The sequence below is a fragment of the Halichoeres trimaculatus genome, unplaced genomic scaffold (genome assembly GCF_033239565.1).
Source record: "Halichoeres trimaculatus isolate MK-OKI-2021-1 unplaced genomic scaffold, fHalTri1.1 fHalTri1_scaffold_17, whole genome shotgun sequence".
NCBI lineage: Eukaryota > Metazoa > Chordata > Actinopteri > Labriformes > Labridae > Halichoeres > Halichoeres trimaculatus.
The window spans coordinates 139,848-153,438 of NW_027437195.1; the positions used below are offsets into that span (position 1 = coordinate 139,848).

The 13,591-nt window shown below is 42.8% G+C and overlaps 1 protein-coding gene across 1 annotated transcript; it reads left to right on the forward strand.

The window, feature by feature from the left end:
* The first annotated feature begins 1,727 nt into the window (after positions 1-1,727).
* LOC141806425 (gap junction alpha-10 protein-like) lies at positions 1,728-5,239 on the forward strand. Its single transcript, XM_074691955.1, has 2 exons — positions 1,728-3,152; positions 5,201-5,239. Exons 1-2 carry the CDS (start codon positions 1,728-1,730, stop codon positions 5,237-5,239), a joined length of 1,464 nt encoding a protein of 487 aa, XP_074548056.1.
* The last annotated feature ends 8,352 nt before the right edge of the window (positions 5,240-13,591 follow it).

A 13,591-nucleotide genomic window follows, 5' to 3' on the forward strand; every position in this document is an offset into this window, starting at 1 on the left:
ACCCGGCAGATTCCCTAGGGGCCTAGGAGCCCTCCGCCTCAGAGGTGAACGTATGAAGGGAGTGAGACTGTTGGTCTGGGACATGTAAAGTCTGCAGGAGTCACAAACGTGCCACGGCTCTGTGCATGTGTGTGAAACGTGCTAAAATGGCGGGCTGCTAGTTTGTTTACATCTCCTTGGTATCGTCAGATTTCATCATGTTCAGAAAGGAAACCTTCACTGTCCTGCAGCACGAGAGTCGACAGATGTTAGTCCAAAGCTTAAAGACAGGAGTTTACAGTCATCCTTGATCACTCCTCCTCTGTGGTGTTTAAGGTGACAGACTGAGCACACCGACTACTGACCTGGCGTGCTTGTAAAAGTGTTTTCATCTGTGTTTGATAGTCAGATAAGATTGTTAAAAATCACTTCTGGTAAGGACAGGATTTGTTCTGTTGGTAAACCTCAGATCAGAACAACACTGAGGAGAGATGTGACAGGTCATCAGACTCAATCCCAGCAGCTACCTCTGCACTTCTCATGGAGGTCCCACATCCATGAGCACAGGGGGGGTTGATGACGAACTCAGAGCTTGAGAAAGTTTATCCTGTCAGACACAGGTGTTAGATTCAAAGGAGAGCACTGTGTAACATGTACCATCAATGTGATTAACTGTCATTCAAAAAGTAAAAACAATTTACAGTCCGCCAACTGGTGTGTGATTAGTTCAGAGGTTTTTTTTTTTTTTTAAATCAATTTTGCTGTTATTACCATCTTTATTGGAAGTCTGGCTGCATAATCAGCACATTAATAAAAATCAGATCAGAGGAATATTTTTGTCCGCCTGACAGTTAAAAGACACTTACACTGGTTTTTAGCTCTGGTTTGGATCTCCTCCTGAACCTGGGGTGTATATATATATATATATAATAAAAACAACAAACAAACTCCAACCCCTGTGGTGTGTTTTTATATAAATCTCTCTTTTTGTCCAGTGTTTTAGAGGATTTCTCTCATGAAAGCTTTTACAGAACGATGTGTGGTGCAGACTTTGTTGAATTGAATAATCACAGCAGGGATGCTAGCCACTCATGTATGTACAAGCACACAGCACATCCAAATAAAGAGCTGCATGGAAGTAGTAGCTTCTGTTAAACCATATCATCATCAACACCATCATTATCATCATCATCGTTGTGGTCAGGTGGTGATGCCTCTGTGTGGGCTCAGTTACATCTTTATGTTTAGGGCTCCAGAACCAGGCCGTATGTGAAAGAGAGGCCATAAACAAATCTCACCTCCTGCTGTCAGAGAGGCAGATATTGACGGTACTGGTTGGCATTGGCACTGTTGGTGTGGGAGAAGGGAGGGGGTTAGGGGGCAGGACAGTGAAAGTGTCCTTTCTAAACATGATGAAATCTCATGGTACCAAGGGGATGTAAAAAAGACCAGCAGCCTGCCATTTTACCACACGTTTCACACACATGCACAGAGCTATGGTACGTATGTGACTCCTGCAGACTTTATATGTCCCAAACCAACAGTCTCACTCCCTTCATACTTTCACCTCCTCATGGACTGTTTGAAGAGCTGACAGTTTGGATCCTAGCAGGCCCCAGTATTTGCTGTCTGAGTGACTAACCTGTTTCTAACAGAGGGTTCTCTGTCCTGCTTTATGAGGGTAACATGTTGATGCTGTGTCTCCACAGTTTGAGGACATGTGGCACTGAAGAGGTAAGAAGCTGACCATGGGTGACTGGAACCTGCTGGGCAGCATCCTAGAAGAGGTCCACATTCATTCCACTATCGTGGGAAAGATCTGGCTCACCATACTTTTCATCTTCCGTATGCTGATCCTGGGTGCAGCTGCTGAGGACGTATGGGACGATGAGCAGTCTGAGTTTGTCTGCAACACTGACCAGCCAGGCTGCAAGGCAGTCTGTTACGATCGTGCCTTTCCCATCTCTCTCATCCGGTTCTGGGTCCTACAGGTCATCTTTGTGTCTGCGCCCTCGCTGGTCTACATGGGCCACGCCCTTTACTGCATCCGAGCCCTGGAGAAAGAGCGGCACCGGAAACGAGCCCAGCTGAAGGATGAGATGGATGATGCTGAGCTGGCAGTGGATGCACATAAACGCATCGAGAAGGAGCTGAGGAGGCTGGAAGAGCAGAGGAAGGTGAAGAAGGCTCCTCTCAGAGGCTCTCTGTTGAGAACCTACATCATCCATATCCTTACACGCTCTCTGGTGGAGGTCTGCTTCATCCTGGGCCAGTATGTACTCTATGGTGTCCAGTTGGAGCCGCTCTATAAGTGTGAGAGGCTGCCCTGCCCCAATAGTGTGGACTGCTACATCTCCAGGCCCACAGAGAAGACCATCTTCATGGTCTTCATGATCGTTATTGCTGGTGTGTCATTATGCCTAAACATCCTGGAAATATCCCACCTGGGCATCAGGAAGATCAAACAGATTCTTTACGGGGAGAGGTACACAGAGGACGACAGTTTGATCTACAAGAACAAGAGGAAGACGTCCTTACCGCAGCTCTGTGTAATGAGCAATGTGTCACCTCACAATGGGCCTCTGACCCAGACCTTCAAAGTGATTCCAGAGGCCAACATGAAGTCCCCTTTCTTCAGCACTGGGCTCAAAAACAATCAGGATGCACAGAGACAATACAGCTTAGCTCACCTGGTCCAGTCAAGCTTAATCTGCCCCCAGCCCAAGATGCCACTGACGACCAGCCAGAACTGTACCGTCCAAGCCCCCCAAACCTATGATGGTTCAGAGGTCCACACAGCCATGGTGGACAACACTCAGGGCTGGTCCAATGCGGAGGGGATCACAACAGCCCAAAGCAATGCAACTCACACTGTGGAACAACTCCAACTCCAGCCATGCCACATTGAAGCCCTGCTGTCCAGCAGTAACATCAGACCCTGCACTATCAGAGAACAGTATGAGGACGAGCGCAGGAACTCTACAGCTAGTGAGGTCATGATACCAAACCCCAGGAAGACCAGCTTTATGGTCAGACCTCCATCTGAGAGTTTGTCCTCCATGACTGGCTCCACCAGCCCATCCTTACATACCTCTGAGGAGTCTGATGAACTGGGCTCCCTGCAGGGCGACATGCCCATGATGCCTCCCCCTGGTGGCCGAAGAATGTCCATGGTAAGTCCAGTGGAGATGAATGAACGTGTCTGGATATAATTTGGCATCTGTCAAACTTCTTTAAACCTATGAAGAGTTTACCCCAAATCATCCATGATTTGATAAAGACCAGCTGGACATAGTTCATCCAAGTATTTTCCTCAAAGAGACTATAACCTGTTCCCTTAGAACTTTAATTTTGGGTTGGTTTTCAGATGGGTGGAATCTAAGAACAAAGCTGGTCCTGTCTGCCATTTCTGACCTTACCAGTGTTTTTCAGTGTCACCCCAGGCTTCTAGTCTAAGACAGAAAAACTGACCACAGTGCCACAGACCAGGGTTTGGGAACTCTCACAGGAGGGTCACAACGCCTTCCAAATTCAAAGCCAGTTGGAGCAGCATATTTCCTGCATCACAGTGAGGGTTTAATCAGAGGTCAGTTCGAGTCGAAAGCGTTTGATCTGCTGATGGTCTTTGTTGGAGATGTCCAAGGTGACTAAGCTGAGATGATGGCGCTATCAGTGGAGGCTGGTTCATTTGGGAAACACAAAGGTTTGACCAGAGGTAGACTGATTCAGACACAGCAGATAAAGTATCCTTGGACTTTTTCTCATTAGTTTTTGACTGTTTTTTGATCGGCTGTTGTGCTCACCGGTCTTAGGCACAGCAATCTTTGAAAAGGTTAGGAGTCCCTGAAATAGACAGAAATAAAAACCAAGAACATTAAATGAGACAAATCCAGCGAAACACGCCGTTACTTTAATAGAGCAGGAGAGGGACAGAGAAGACTTAACTCTTGGAGATCACAGACCCATGACCTATTGCCAGCAAGCTGACGTTTTTAGCTGAAAAAGAAATCAAACGGCTCTGAAGTGGTTTTCAGACATCAGAGACTTAACAAAAGAGAAAGCATCAGATACGCTGAGACAGTGAGCCCAGGAGATGTCACATATTTACAAACCTAACAAAAAAGTCAGAATGTTTATTATCATTTTATTTTCAGTGGCTCTTCAGCAGAAAAAAGTAGGATCACAAAATAAATGAATATTTTTTTCCTGAGGATATTGCTCAATAAGATTTTTCCTTCACCTTTTTTGATTTCAATCTGTTCAACCTGATGTTAAGACATCTAACATAAGAGACTCAGCTTAGTATGAATAAAAGGGTTATGAATAATCATATGTATGGCTATAATCTCCAAGCTGAGCCATGCACCCCTCATGGCCACGCTTTACTGAATATAAGCTCCTGCTCATGTGATCTTAAAGACAAACAACATTCAATTAATGGAGAGTGATGTTCAAAGGTGAGTGGCCACATTTCCTGTTCTGGTAATATTTGAACATCGTGTTAAGTATGGTTAATCAGTGGGCTATGGGGTTGTCATGACAGCAGATTCTCTCTTAGATAAAGAGGTTAAGATATCAGAGATGTTCTCTTGATAGTTATAGTAAAAGCACACCGTGTGTCAGTTTTAGAGTGATGAGATGAGGGTGGAAGAAGCTCATGACCTTTACAGAGAAATCTCCGACTCACAGACATGTCAAAAGCACAAATGCCTAGATATGAAGGGACAACACAGGAGTGAAAGCAGCTCCATGCATGACCTTATGATCCGTCACACAATGGCCAACAAAACGAGCACTTCGCTTTAATCAGCAGGGCTACATCCTGGGGTTGAGGTCAGCGAGTGGGCTAGTTACCCGGTCTTCTCCCTGGTCTGTCCTCTGTTTCATGATGGGTTTCGGGCTATGAAGCAGTTAGAGACACAACATCATTACTGGCTTATAAAGAGAAGCAGTAGTCAGCAGCACCATCAGTAAGAAGGCTGAGATTGTCTACACGCTCACGCAGTTTTTTTTGTTGATTTTGTGTTATTTGTTTAGTGTTTTGTGAGAGAAGGGACAGATATAAGACCCCTCCTTTTGCTCCTTTCTGCAAAATTCTTGATTTTGATCTTTCATTTTAGATTGTTTTGTCCACCTCTGACTGGTGATGAGGAAGGCTATCTTGGCTTTGAAGAGGTGTTATTTTCAGGCAGCAGCTAACTGTAACCTATGTCTCTTTCAGAGCATGTTTCTGGATATCTCCTCTATCATGAAGAAGTGAAGAGGCAAACACCGCTGTGGCCCTTGGTGTCACATGCTGGGGAAAAACCGTATCAACAATCCAGCCGTCAACATCGATCCATCAAGTCATATGGAGGCCACCACCAAGTCTTGATGGGACAGCGGACTCAGTGCCAAAGCCCAGTATGTTTTGGATTTGAAGCACCTTAACGTCCACGTGTGGGTCCTCAGAGATGGGATGCTGTTTTTTACTTGTCCTTCATGTGTCGGCTGAATGTTTCGGATTGTGCAGAAACAACACAATGAAGCTCCTCAGAGGATCTGTCTGCTTTTGGCACTCAGGCTTTTTAGATACTTTCTTTTTTTAAGTCCAAAAATTGATGAGAATCAGTGTAAATGTGTAAAATCATTTATATCCACGTCATGATACTTTATATTGTACTCAGATTAAATGCTTCTTAACAAAACATCCAACACTCTGTGAACAGATATTTGAGCAGCATCCACAGATGGCACACATAGACGACTCTCATGCACTCGGTTTTTATTTCTCAACAAAAATACAAAAGGCCGTTTTTTTTCTTTCTTTCTTCAAAAACTTTGTCATATCAGATAAACAAAACATGGCATGTCACATAATATTTACAAAAAAGTAAAACATTCAAAGATAGAAAAGGAAATCTAGGCTGCTTTAACCATGTTGAAGGTACTGAAAAATAAAAAAGGAATAAATAAATGTCCCACCAAAAGCTACAAATACAATGAAGAACCCACTGTAGAAAGTTAGAAAGGACGCCACAGAAAACTGTTGACATGTCTACGGTACAGGCGTTACCCATGGGGAGAGGAATGCTGAATCATCCAGGTAGAAAATGCTTAAAGTCTGTTCAACCAAAAAACATCAGAATTTACCTTTAAAGAGTGGAGTGGCCCCGATAAAGTCACTTGTAAACAGATCAACGTCACTTTGTACTTCCTGTTGTCTGACAACAAAGATCTGGTTGCTGAACACCGCTGCAGGATGAGATGATGGAGAGAAAGCGTGACGCAGCTGTTTCACTGATTGAAGAAAAACATCCGTCACAGTAACATGGCATATTTTATGTTTTTACAGGCAGCAAAGAAGAAAAGTCACTTCAGTTGATGTAGGAACTCATGTGGTGCAGAAGCTCCTCAGCTAGCCTTACCTGCTGACGTCATCTCTGTCTTGATGTCAATATTACACAGCTTTCAGACTCATCCCTGAATCCTCATGCTTCATGTTCCCCAAGTGGGCGTCAAGCTTACTGGACAATACTTTGATTTAGGCATGAGGCCTCTTTTGGTAACTGTGAGGCAGCTGACTGACCAACCGACCGACTGTCAGCTGAGTGAGTCATGAGCTGGAAGTGCTGCAAACTGAGCAGGCAGGTTGTGTGAATGCTGATACTGATCAAATGTCACAGCATTTTGGTCAAAAACTTCCATGACATGACATAATTAATATTTAAGTTTTCATCTCATCTCATCTCATCCCACCTCTGCACAGAGTGAGATGAGGGAGAAGTTGTGACTCTAGCTCTTGTCTAAACAATGTTATTACGAAGCCTTTGGGTGAACTGTCATTTCTGTACCAGGGCTCTTCCTGCATGCTGGGTTTGTAATCCAGATGCCTCAGCCTCCTAAATCACAGAAAAGTCACTCATCAATACTAAAAGTAGTTTTATATCCTCTAACTGTATTTTTTTCCCTTTTTTTGTGACATGAGCATTTTGCTTGGCCTTACGCAGACCCACAGTGCACACTTTGAAACCAAGTCAACAAATCAGAGGTGACATGGATAAATGAACACACACATGCGCTGTGCAGACATTTCAGAAGGAGCTAAAAGTTGTGCCGTTTTGTTTTTGTGTGTCTGAGGCAACCCTTTACGTGTATTGGTTACTTTGGCAGAGGGAAACGAACTTGGCTGATGCTTTTTCTTATAAAACACATTTCTACAAACAGCAGTACAAGATGAACAGTCAAAAATAGTCATCCCGTTGGTGATTGGTTGGTAGAAATAAGCTCCTCAAAATAACCCACACAGCATCCAAAGTCATCCGTTTGCCTACACCTAATATTTCAGAACTGATCGACAGAGCAATAGCCCGGCTTACCAAGTCAATAGTCGCGGACACTGAGCATCCTCTCCATCACTTCTTCCAGCTCCTTACCTCTGGGCGCAGGTACAGGACTCTAGAATACAGAAGGGCCCGTGTTAAGAGGAGTTTTGTTCCATCTGCTCTTGCTGTACTGAACAGTCTACCTTTCTGACTTAACCTACTTGCCAGGCAATGTCAAGTGCTGTCTTGATCTGTATTTTTTTGTGATTGTTCATTGTTCTGTTTGTGTTCTGTGTGATGGTGTGCTTTGGCAACATGAGATCAGGGCCCTGTTCTACGAAGCAGGATTACTGCCTAGCGAGGTAGCTTTGAGGATAGGTTCCAGATTCCCTGTTCTACGACACGGGATCACACCTCAGCGAGGCGAGTCTCCATGGCAACATATGCAACATATGCAACGGCTAACCTGCTCCGGGGCAGGTTAGGTTCCAGATTGAACTCGCGGACTATAAAAACCCCGCCCACTGACCAATGAGCCCTCACGAAAAGATGGCTTGTCCTTTCTTAGAGGATCCCGTGGACATCGGAGCCCGACCCACTCTCTTTTTCGGATAACCACCTTTATGAAAGTTACCGGTTTTCCAGGGAGGGGTTGGTAGTACATGACACTTTCTAGTTAAAAGGAATGAAGAACTCTCATTGCCTTAATAAGATCTTCAATGCCAACACTTCTCTTCCATGACAATATTTTATTGCCTGTATTAAAATTGTGACAGGAATTCATGTAGGGCTCGTATGGGCTACATGTCTCACAAAAAAAAATGTTAACACGATAGGAATGAACAAATGAATAAATTCATCTAAGAAGTATGTTGCATGTTACAGTAAAAGTGCATGTTGAACAGTGTTATTTCAGGATGATAATGGCACAAAAGATTTTTTTTTTTTGCACTACACCACTACACTTACGCATTTAGACTGTCAGCAATTTTCTGCCAGCACTCCTTCCGTGCTTTAGCAGCGGCGACGGTGTTGCTTTTAACGTTAATTACATGTTTCACCTCGTCATACTTCCTCATGATCACCTCCTGCTCCTCCTGTGTGAAGTATGCGGTCCTTCTCTCTCTGGCCTGCTCTGACGCTCCAGACTGCTCCATGTTCGCTGTTAAGTTGTTTTCTTGAGAGCTTAACTCATCTTTCACTTTTTGGTGAAAATAAAAAATCAGTTTCCTCATATTTAATTAGGTTGATTAAAGTTTTCCGGTAGGAAACAGTAGAAGTATAACAGACAAAGGATGAATTTGTCTCATCAGGTTTTAGACATGATGGTGTAAATAAGCAGAGAAAACCAGAACATGTTGTCAGTAAAGAAAAAAAGGCGTAATCTTTAGAAAACAAAAGGGAAACAAGATAAGGACATTAAAACCAATCTGTTTTAAGAAAATGCAGTGAAACTTACTGTAATGTAAAAAATAACCATAGAGTTATGGAATAAGCACATTCACATCTCATGAAAGAGAAAAATAAACATCTTATTGCTGGAAAATTGGCTTTGGTACATCGAGATTACACAACATGATACGTAGAGATCTGATACCATCTGATACTCATCAAACCAAACAAGCTTCTTCATTATTAATTTGACCAAGAATTACTTCAGCCGAGAGGAAAACAGACTTCCAGATGTCCATATAATGAGATCAACTAATGTATTACCATGTTCCCTACTAACTTCAAAGAGAACTGTTGGAGGTTTAGACTTTGCCTCTCCCTTTGTGTTTCCTGTTTTCCCTTCCTAGTATGTCATGTTTGTCTCAGCCTGTCTCTGTGTTGCCAGGCGTGGACTGTGGACTCTCTCCTCCTACCTTCTCAACTGATTTCCTGCAGCTGCTGATTGTCTCCACCTACAACTGATCTTCTAATGAAGCCTGGCAGTATTGAACCCTGGTTCAGCCATCCTGACTCTGCCAGATCATTCAGTCTCCTTTGTGGTACAGACATCCAGGCCAAGTTTCACTATACTTTAGATATTCATGCATTTTTTCTTGGTGCTTTTGGACTTTGGTTTACCTTTTTTTGTTTTCTCTGTGCTTCAGATCCTCTACACCAGGGGTCCGTTTCACAAAGCAGGTTTAATGAAAGCTCTGAGTCTGTTAACTCTGAAACAAGGGAAACTCTGGGTTTTTGGTTTCAGAAAGGGAGGTTAATCAAACCTGAGAAAGAGGGGAAACTCAAGCCTGTTTCACAGAGAGGTGTAACTAAAACTCAGTGTCTGTTACCCTGGCAACTGAGCCTCTGGATCTAACCTGGTCGGGGGCAGGTTTTTCTCAGTGAACTCTGGGTTTTTCTCTGTCTCCGCCCTCTTTCAGAGCCACACGCCATTTCATGTCCTTATTTATTCAGTCAGCAGCACGTTTTGGCACAAAGCCTTGTTTAGCCGCCTGTCATTAAAAAAAAGTTTAAAAATCAGAGTCAGTAGTTCATCAGGCACAGGCATCTGCTCTTGTTAACAATATGGTTGATATGGTTGGTTCAATATGGTTGCAGCATTACTGCACATAGAATTAAAAATTCCTTAAGGAGTTAATCATCAGACCTCACATAGATGTACTCGCAATTCCAGACAGTACCTTATAAAGCGGCTTAATCCGTCCTTACATTTTTACCATTACCACTCAAGGTCATGCGCTGATGTCCCAGCATATATTGTGTGTTCATACTGTGCGGTCAGAACAGTACAGTGTGCACCTCACCATGAAACGGCCTTTAACAGTCTTTGAAGTTTTCCTCTTCTTTCTGTTGGCTGAGTTGAAGTCTGTGTTAGTTTAATTGGGCTTAGTTATTTAACAGAACTTGATACTGATGAGAAAGCCATTTATGTGTGTGAAAACAGCATTATTTTTAGGATAAGACCACTGCACAGTCAAACAGCCACTTAATATTTACTCTTCAATATAAAGCATGTTAAAAATGAGGTTCCCCCCACCATGAGATTATGCTGAGATTTTACCTGCTTAAACAATGTTTTTTAATACTTATAGCAACACAACCTTTATCAAGTCAGCGTAAAAAACACTCAAGGGGGAACTTTAAGGAAAAGTAGAAAACCTTGACAGTAAGAAGTATGTTATCAATCAAAAAAATAATGTTTGTTAACAGATGAAACCAGATAAATCCTCAGACTGTTTAAAGAAAAATGTTTCATGTTTAATCAATAACTAATCATTCTCCTGCACACCCTGCACATAATGATAAATCCAAAGTGAACCACAACCAAAATACTTCCCCAATCTCAGTCTTTTTCAATCCAAAATTATATAAAAGGCCCAAACAAACAAAAATAACCTATGTGCCATCTTTTTAAGCTATTGTAAATTGTCTTTAAATCAGTTTTTGGTCCTTGGCCCATACAACGCAAAAGACCATTAAATCCACACTGAAAAAATGCCCAAACCCAAAAATACTTGATCGATCAGCAAAAACACTGGGATACCAGAAAAAAAAAGAGACAAAACACTGGTATACCAGAAAAAAAAGAGACAAAAGAATCAAGATCCCACCAAATCCTGGGAACTTAAATTCAGAGCAAAAACCTTTCAGCTCCTGGTGCATATTTTATCCTTAGCTGCTGCCAATTGTTCTTCACTCCCGCAGAATTGCACCTAAGTTAAATAAATTAAGATAAGATAAGATAAGATAAGATAAGATAAGATAAGATAAGATAAGATAAGATAAGATAAGATAAGATAAAAATACTTAATTCATCTCTGAAGGGAAATTCATGTAGTTTGGGCTCATCTTCCAAATATTAAAGAATTAAAGACTCTGATGGCTGCAGGGAGGAACGATCTTCTATATCAGTCAGTCCTGCAACGCATAGAGATGAGTCGTCCCCTGCTGCTCTTTCTGTGGACAATGATGGTGTGAAGTGGGTGATCAGTGTGACGAATGATGGCCTCCACTTTCTTCTGTGTATACCTTTCCACCACAGCCTCCAGTGAGTCCAAACTGGATCCAACCACAGAGCTAGCTCTCTTCACCAGTTTTTCCAGTCGCCTCTTGTCCTTCTGCTTTAAACTATTTCCCCAGCAGACTGCACCATAAAACAAAACACTCGCTACCACAGACTGATAAAACATCTGCAGCAGCTTTCCACAGACATCAATTGATCTGAGCTTCCTTAAGAAAAAGAGACGGCTCTGCCCCTTCTTAAAGAGTGCATCTGTATTAAGGGACCAGTCCAACTTGTTGTCTAGATGAACACCAAGATATTTGTAGGTTGGCACCACCTCCACGTCCACCCCATGGATGTTAACTGGCTGATGGCAGAGCCCAGACTTTCGGAAATCCACAATCATTTCCTTTGTTTTTGAGGTGTTCAGTAGGAGACAATTTCTATGACTCCAGTCACAGAAAGCCTTTATCAGATCCCTGTATTCAGATTCCTGTCAATTTTGGATACACGCCACAATAGCAGTGTCATCGGAGTATTTCTGGATGTGACAGGACTCAGAGTTGTATTTGAAGTCTGCAGTATAAAGTGTGAATAGGAATGGAGCCAGAACAGTTCCTTGTGGAGCCCCTGTGCTGCTCATGACCGTCCCAGAGATGCAGTTTTGGACCACAGCTCCACCCGGATTCAAGTAATACCTGCCTCACTTCAGCCCTTAGCAGCCCGTTTGTTTTTTTTTCTCCTTCAACTGCTCTGCCAGCCCCACTCAATCCGTACCCATCCACATCATCCAGAAATCTATAATCAAGTTTCCAGCCAGCCACCAGTGTTTTCTGAAAAAACTGTCTAAGAATCATTCAGTCTCTAGACTGTGTCTGTCTCTGGGGTCCAAACAATTGAACAGACATAACAGAAACAATCTGAGATCATTCCCTCTTCATCAGGAAAAATAACCATAAGTTTTCAGACAGTGAAATTAACTCATCCATCACTAATAAAAATTTAGCTTTGAGGTGGAAGTGAATGGAATAATCTGTTATCGAGAAAAACTTCTCAAACTCACTCATCACCACCAGAAAGCTTGGTCTGTTCAAAAGTGAAGATGACTGAATGAAAGAGCAGAAGTCTCAACAATGTTTGGGTTAGCTTAGCTTTTTTTTTTTTCTGTAAAACAAGGCTGAAACCAGGGTTCAGGGCTGAAAGTAAGGCTGCAAACACTGTGAAACAGCCGGCAAACACTGTGAACCAGCCTGTAAAAACTGGGTACCAGCCTGTTAAAACTGTGAAACAGGCTGTTAACAGCGGTCAACTAGGCTGTGAACATTGTTACGGTTTTTGAAGCCTTTAAACAGTGTGAACAAGGCCATAAACACTGTGAACAAGCCTGCAAACAGTGTTAAGGGCTGTCAACCAGCCTGCTAGTAAACATTGTGCTTCAAACTGTGAACAGTGCTTGGGGCTGTAAACCAGCTTGTTAACAATGTTTGACTGTAAACCTTGTTCAGGGCTATAAACCAGCCTGTGAACACAGTGTAATGGACTGTAAACAGTGATCAGGGTTGTAAAATAGCCCATTAACACAGTAAAACAGGCCTTTAACCAGCTTGTAGCAACTGTGATCCAGCCTGACAACAAAGTGGATTAGCCAGTAAACACTGTTAACCACCCTGGAAACAGTTTCTCAGGGCTACTTAATAGCCTGTAAACAGTATGGACTAGAAAGTAAACACCATAAATCGTCCCATTTCAAGAAAAACAACTAGCCTGTAAACCCTGTGAACTAGGGCTGTGAACTTTAGATCCTGCAAATCAACTTCTTAACATTGTAAACCAGCATGTAAAGACTATGAATCAGCCTCTGAACAGTGTGCAGAGCTTTAAACCAGCTTTAAACTGTGTACAGAACTGTTGACCTGGCTGTTAATAGTGTTCAGAACTGTGAACCAGCTTTTGAACAGTGTGCAGCCCTGTGAACCTGCCTATGAACAGCATGCATAGCTTTGAACCAGCTTTTGAACAGTGTATAGGGGCTGTGAACCAGCCTTTAAACGATGAGCAGGGCTGTGAACCAACCTGTTAACAGTGTTCATAGCTGTGAACCAGCCTGTAAACAGTATGCAGCACTGTGAACTAGTTTTTGAACAGTGTATAGGGCTGTGAACCAGCCTGTAAACAGGGTTCATAGCTGTGAACCAGCCTGAAAACAGTATGCAGAGCTGATAACCAGTTTGTAAACAGTGTGTAGTGCTGTAAAACCAGCCTGTAAACAGTGGTCAAAGCTGTGAATGAGTCTTCAAACACTGTGCAGTGCTGTTACCAGCCTGTAAATAGTATGCAGCCCTATAAACTAGCCTGT

Bases quoted from the DNA above. Each gene is read 5' to 3' on its own strand.
- LOC141806425 (XM_074691955.1), top strand. From the start codon at position 1,728: ATGGGTGACTGGAACCTGCTGGGCAGCATCCTAGAAGAGGTCCACATT. The intron at 3,153-5,200 runs GTAAGTCCAGTG...TGTCTCTTTCAG, and splicing joins GTGGCCGAAGAATGTCCATG to AGCATGTTTCTGGATATCTC.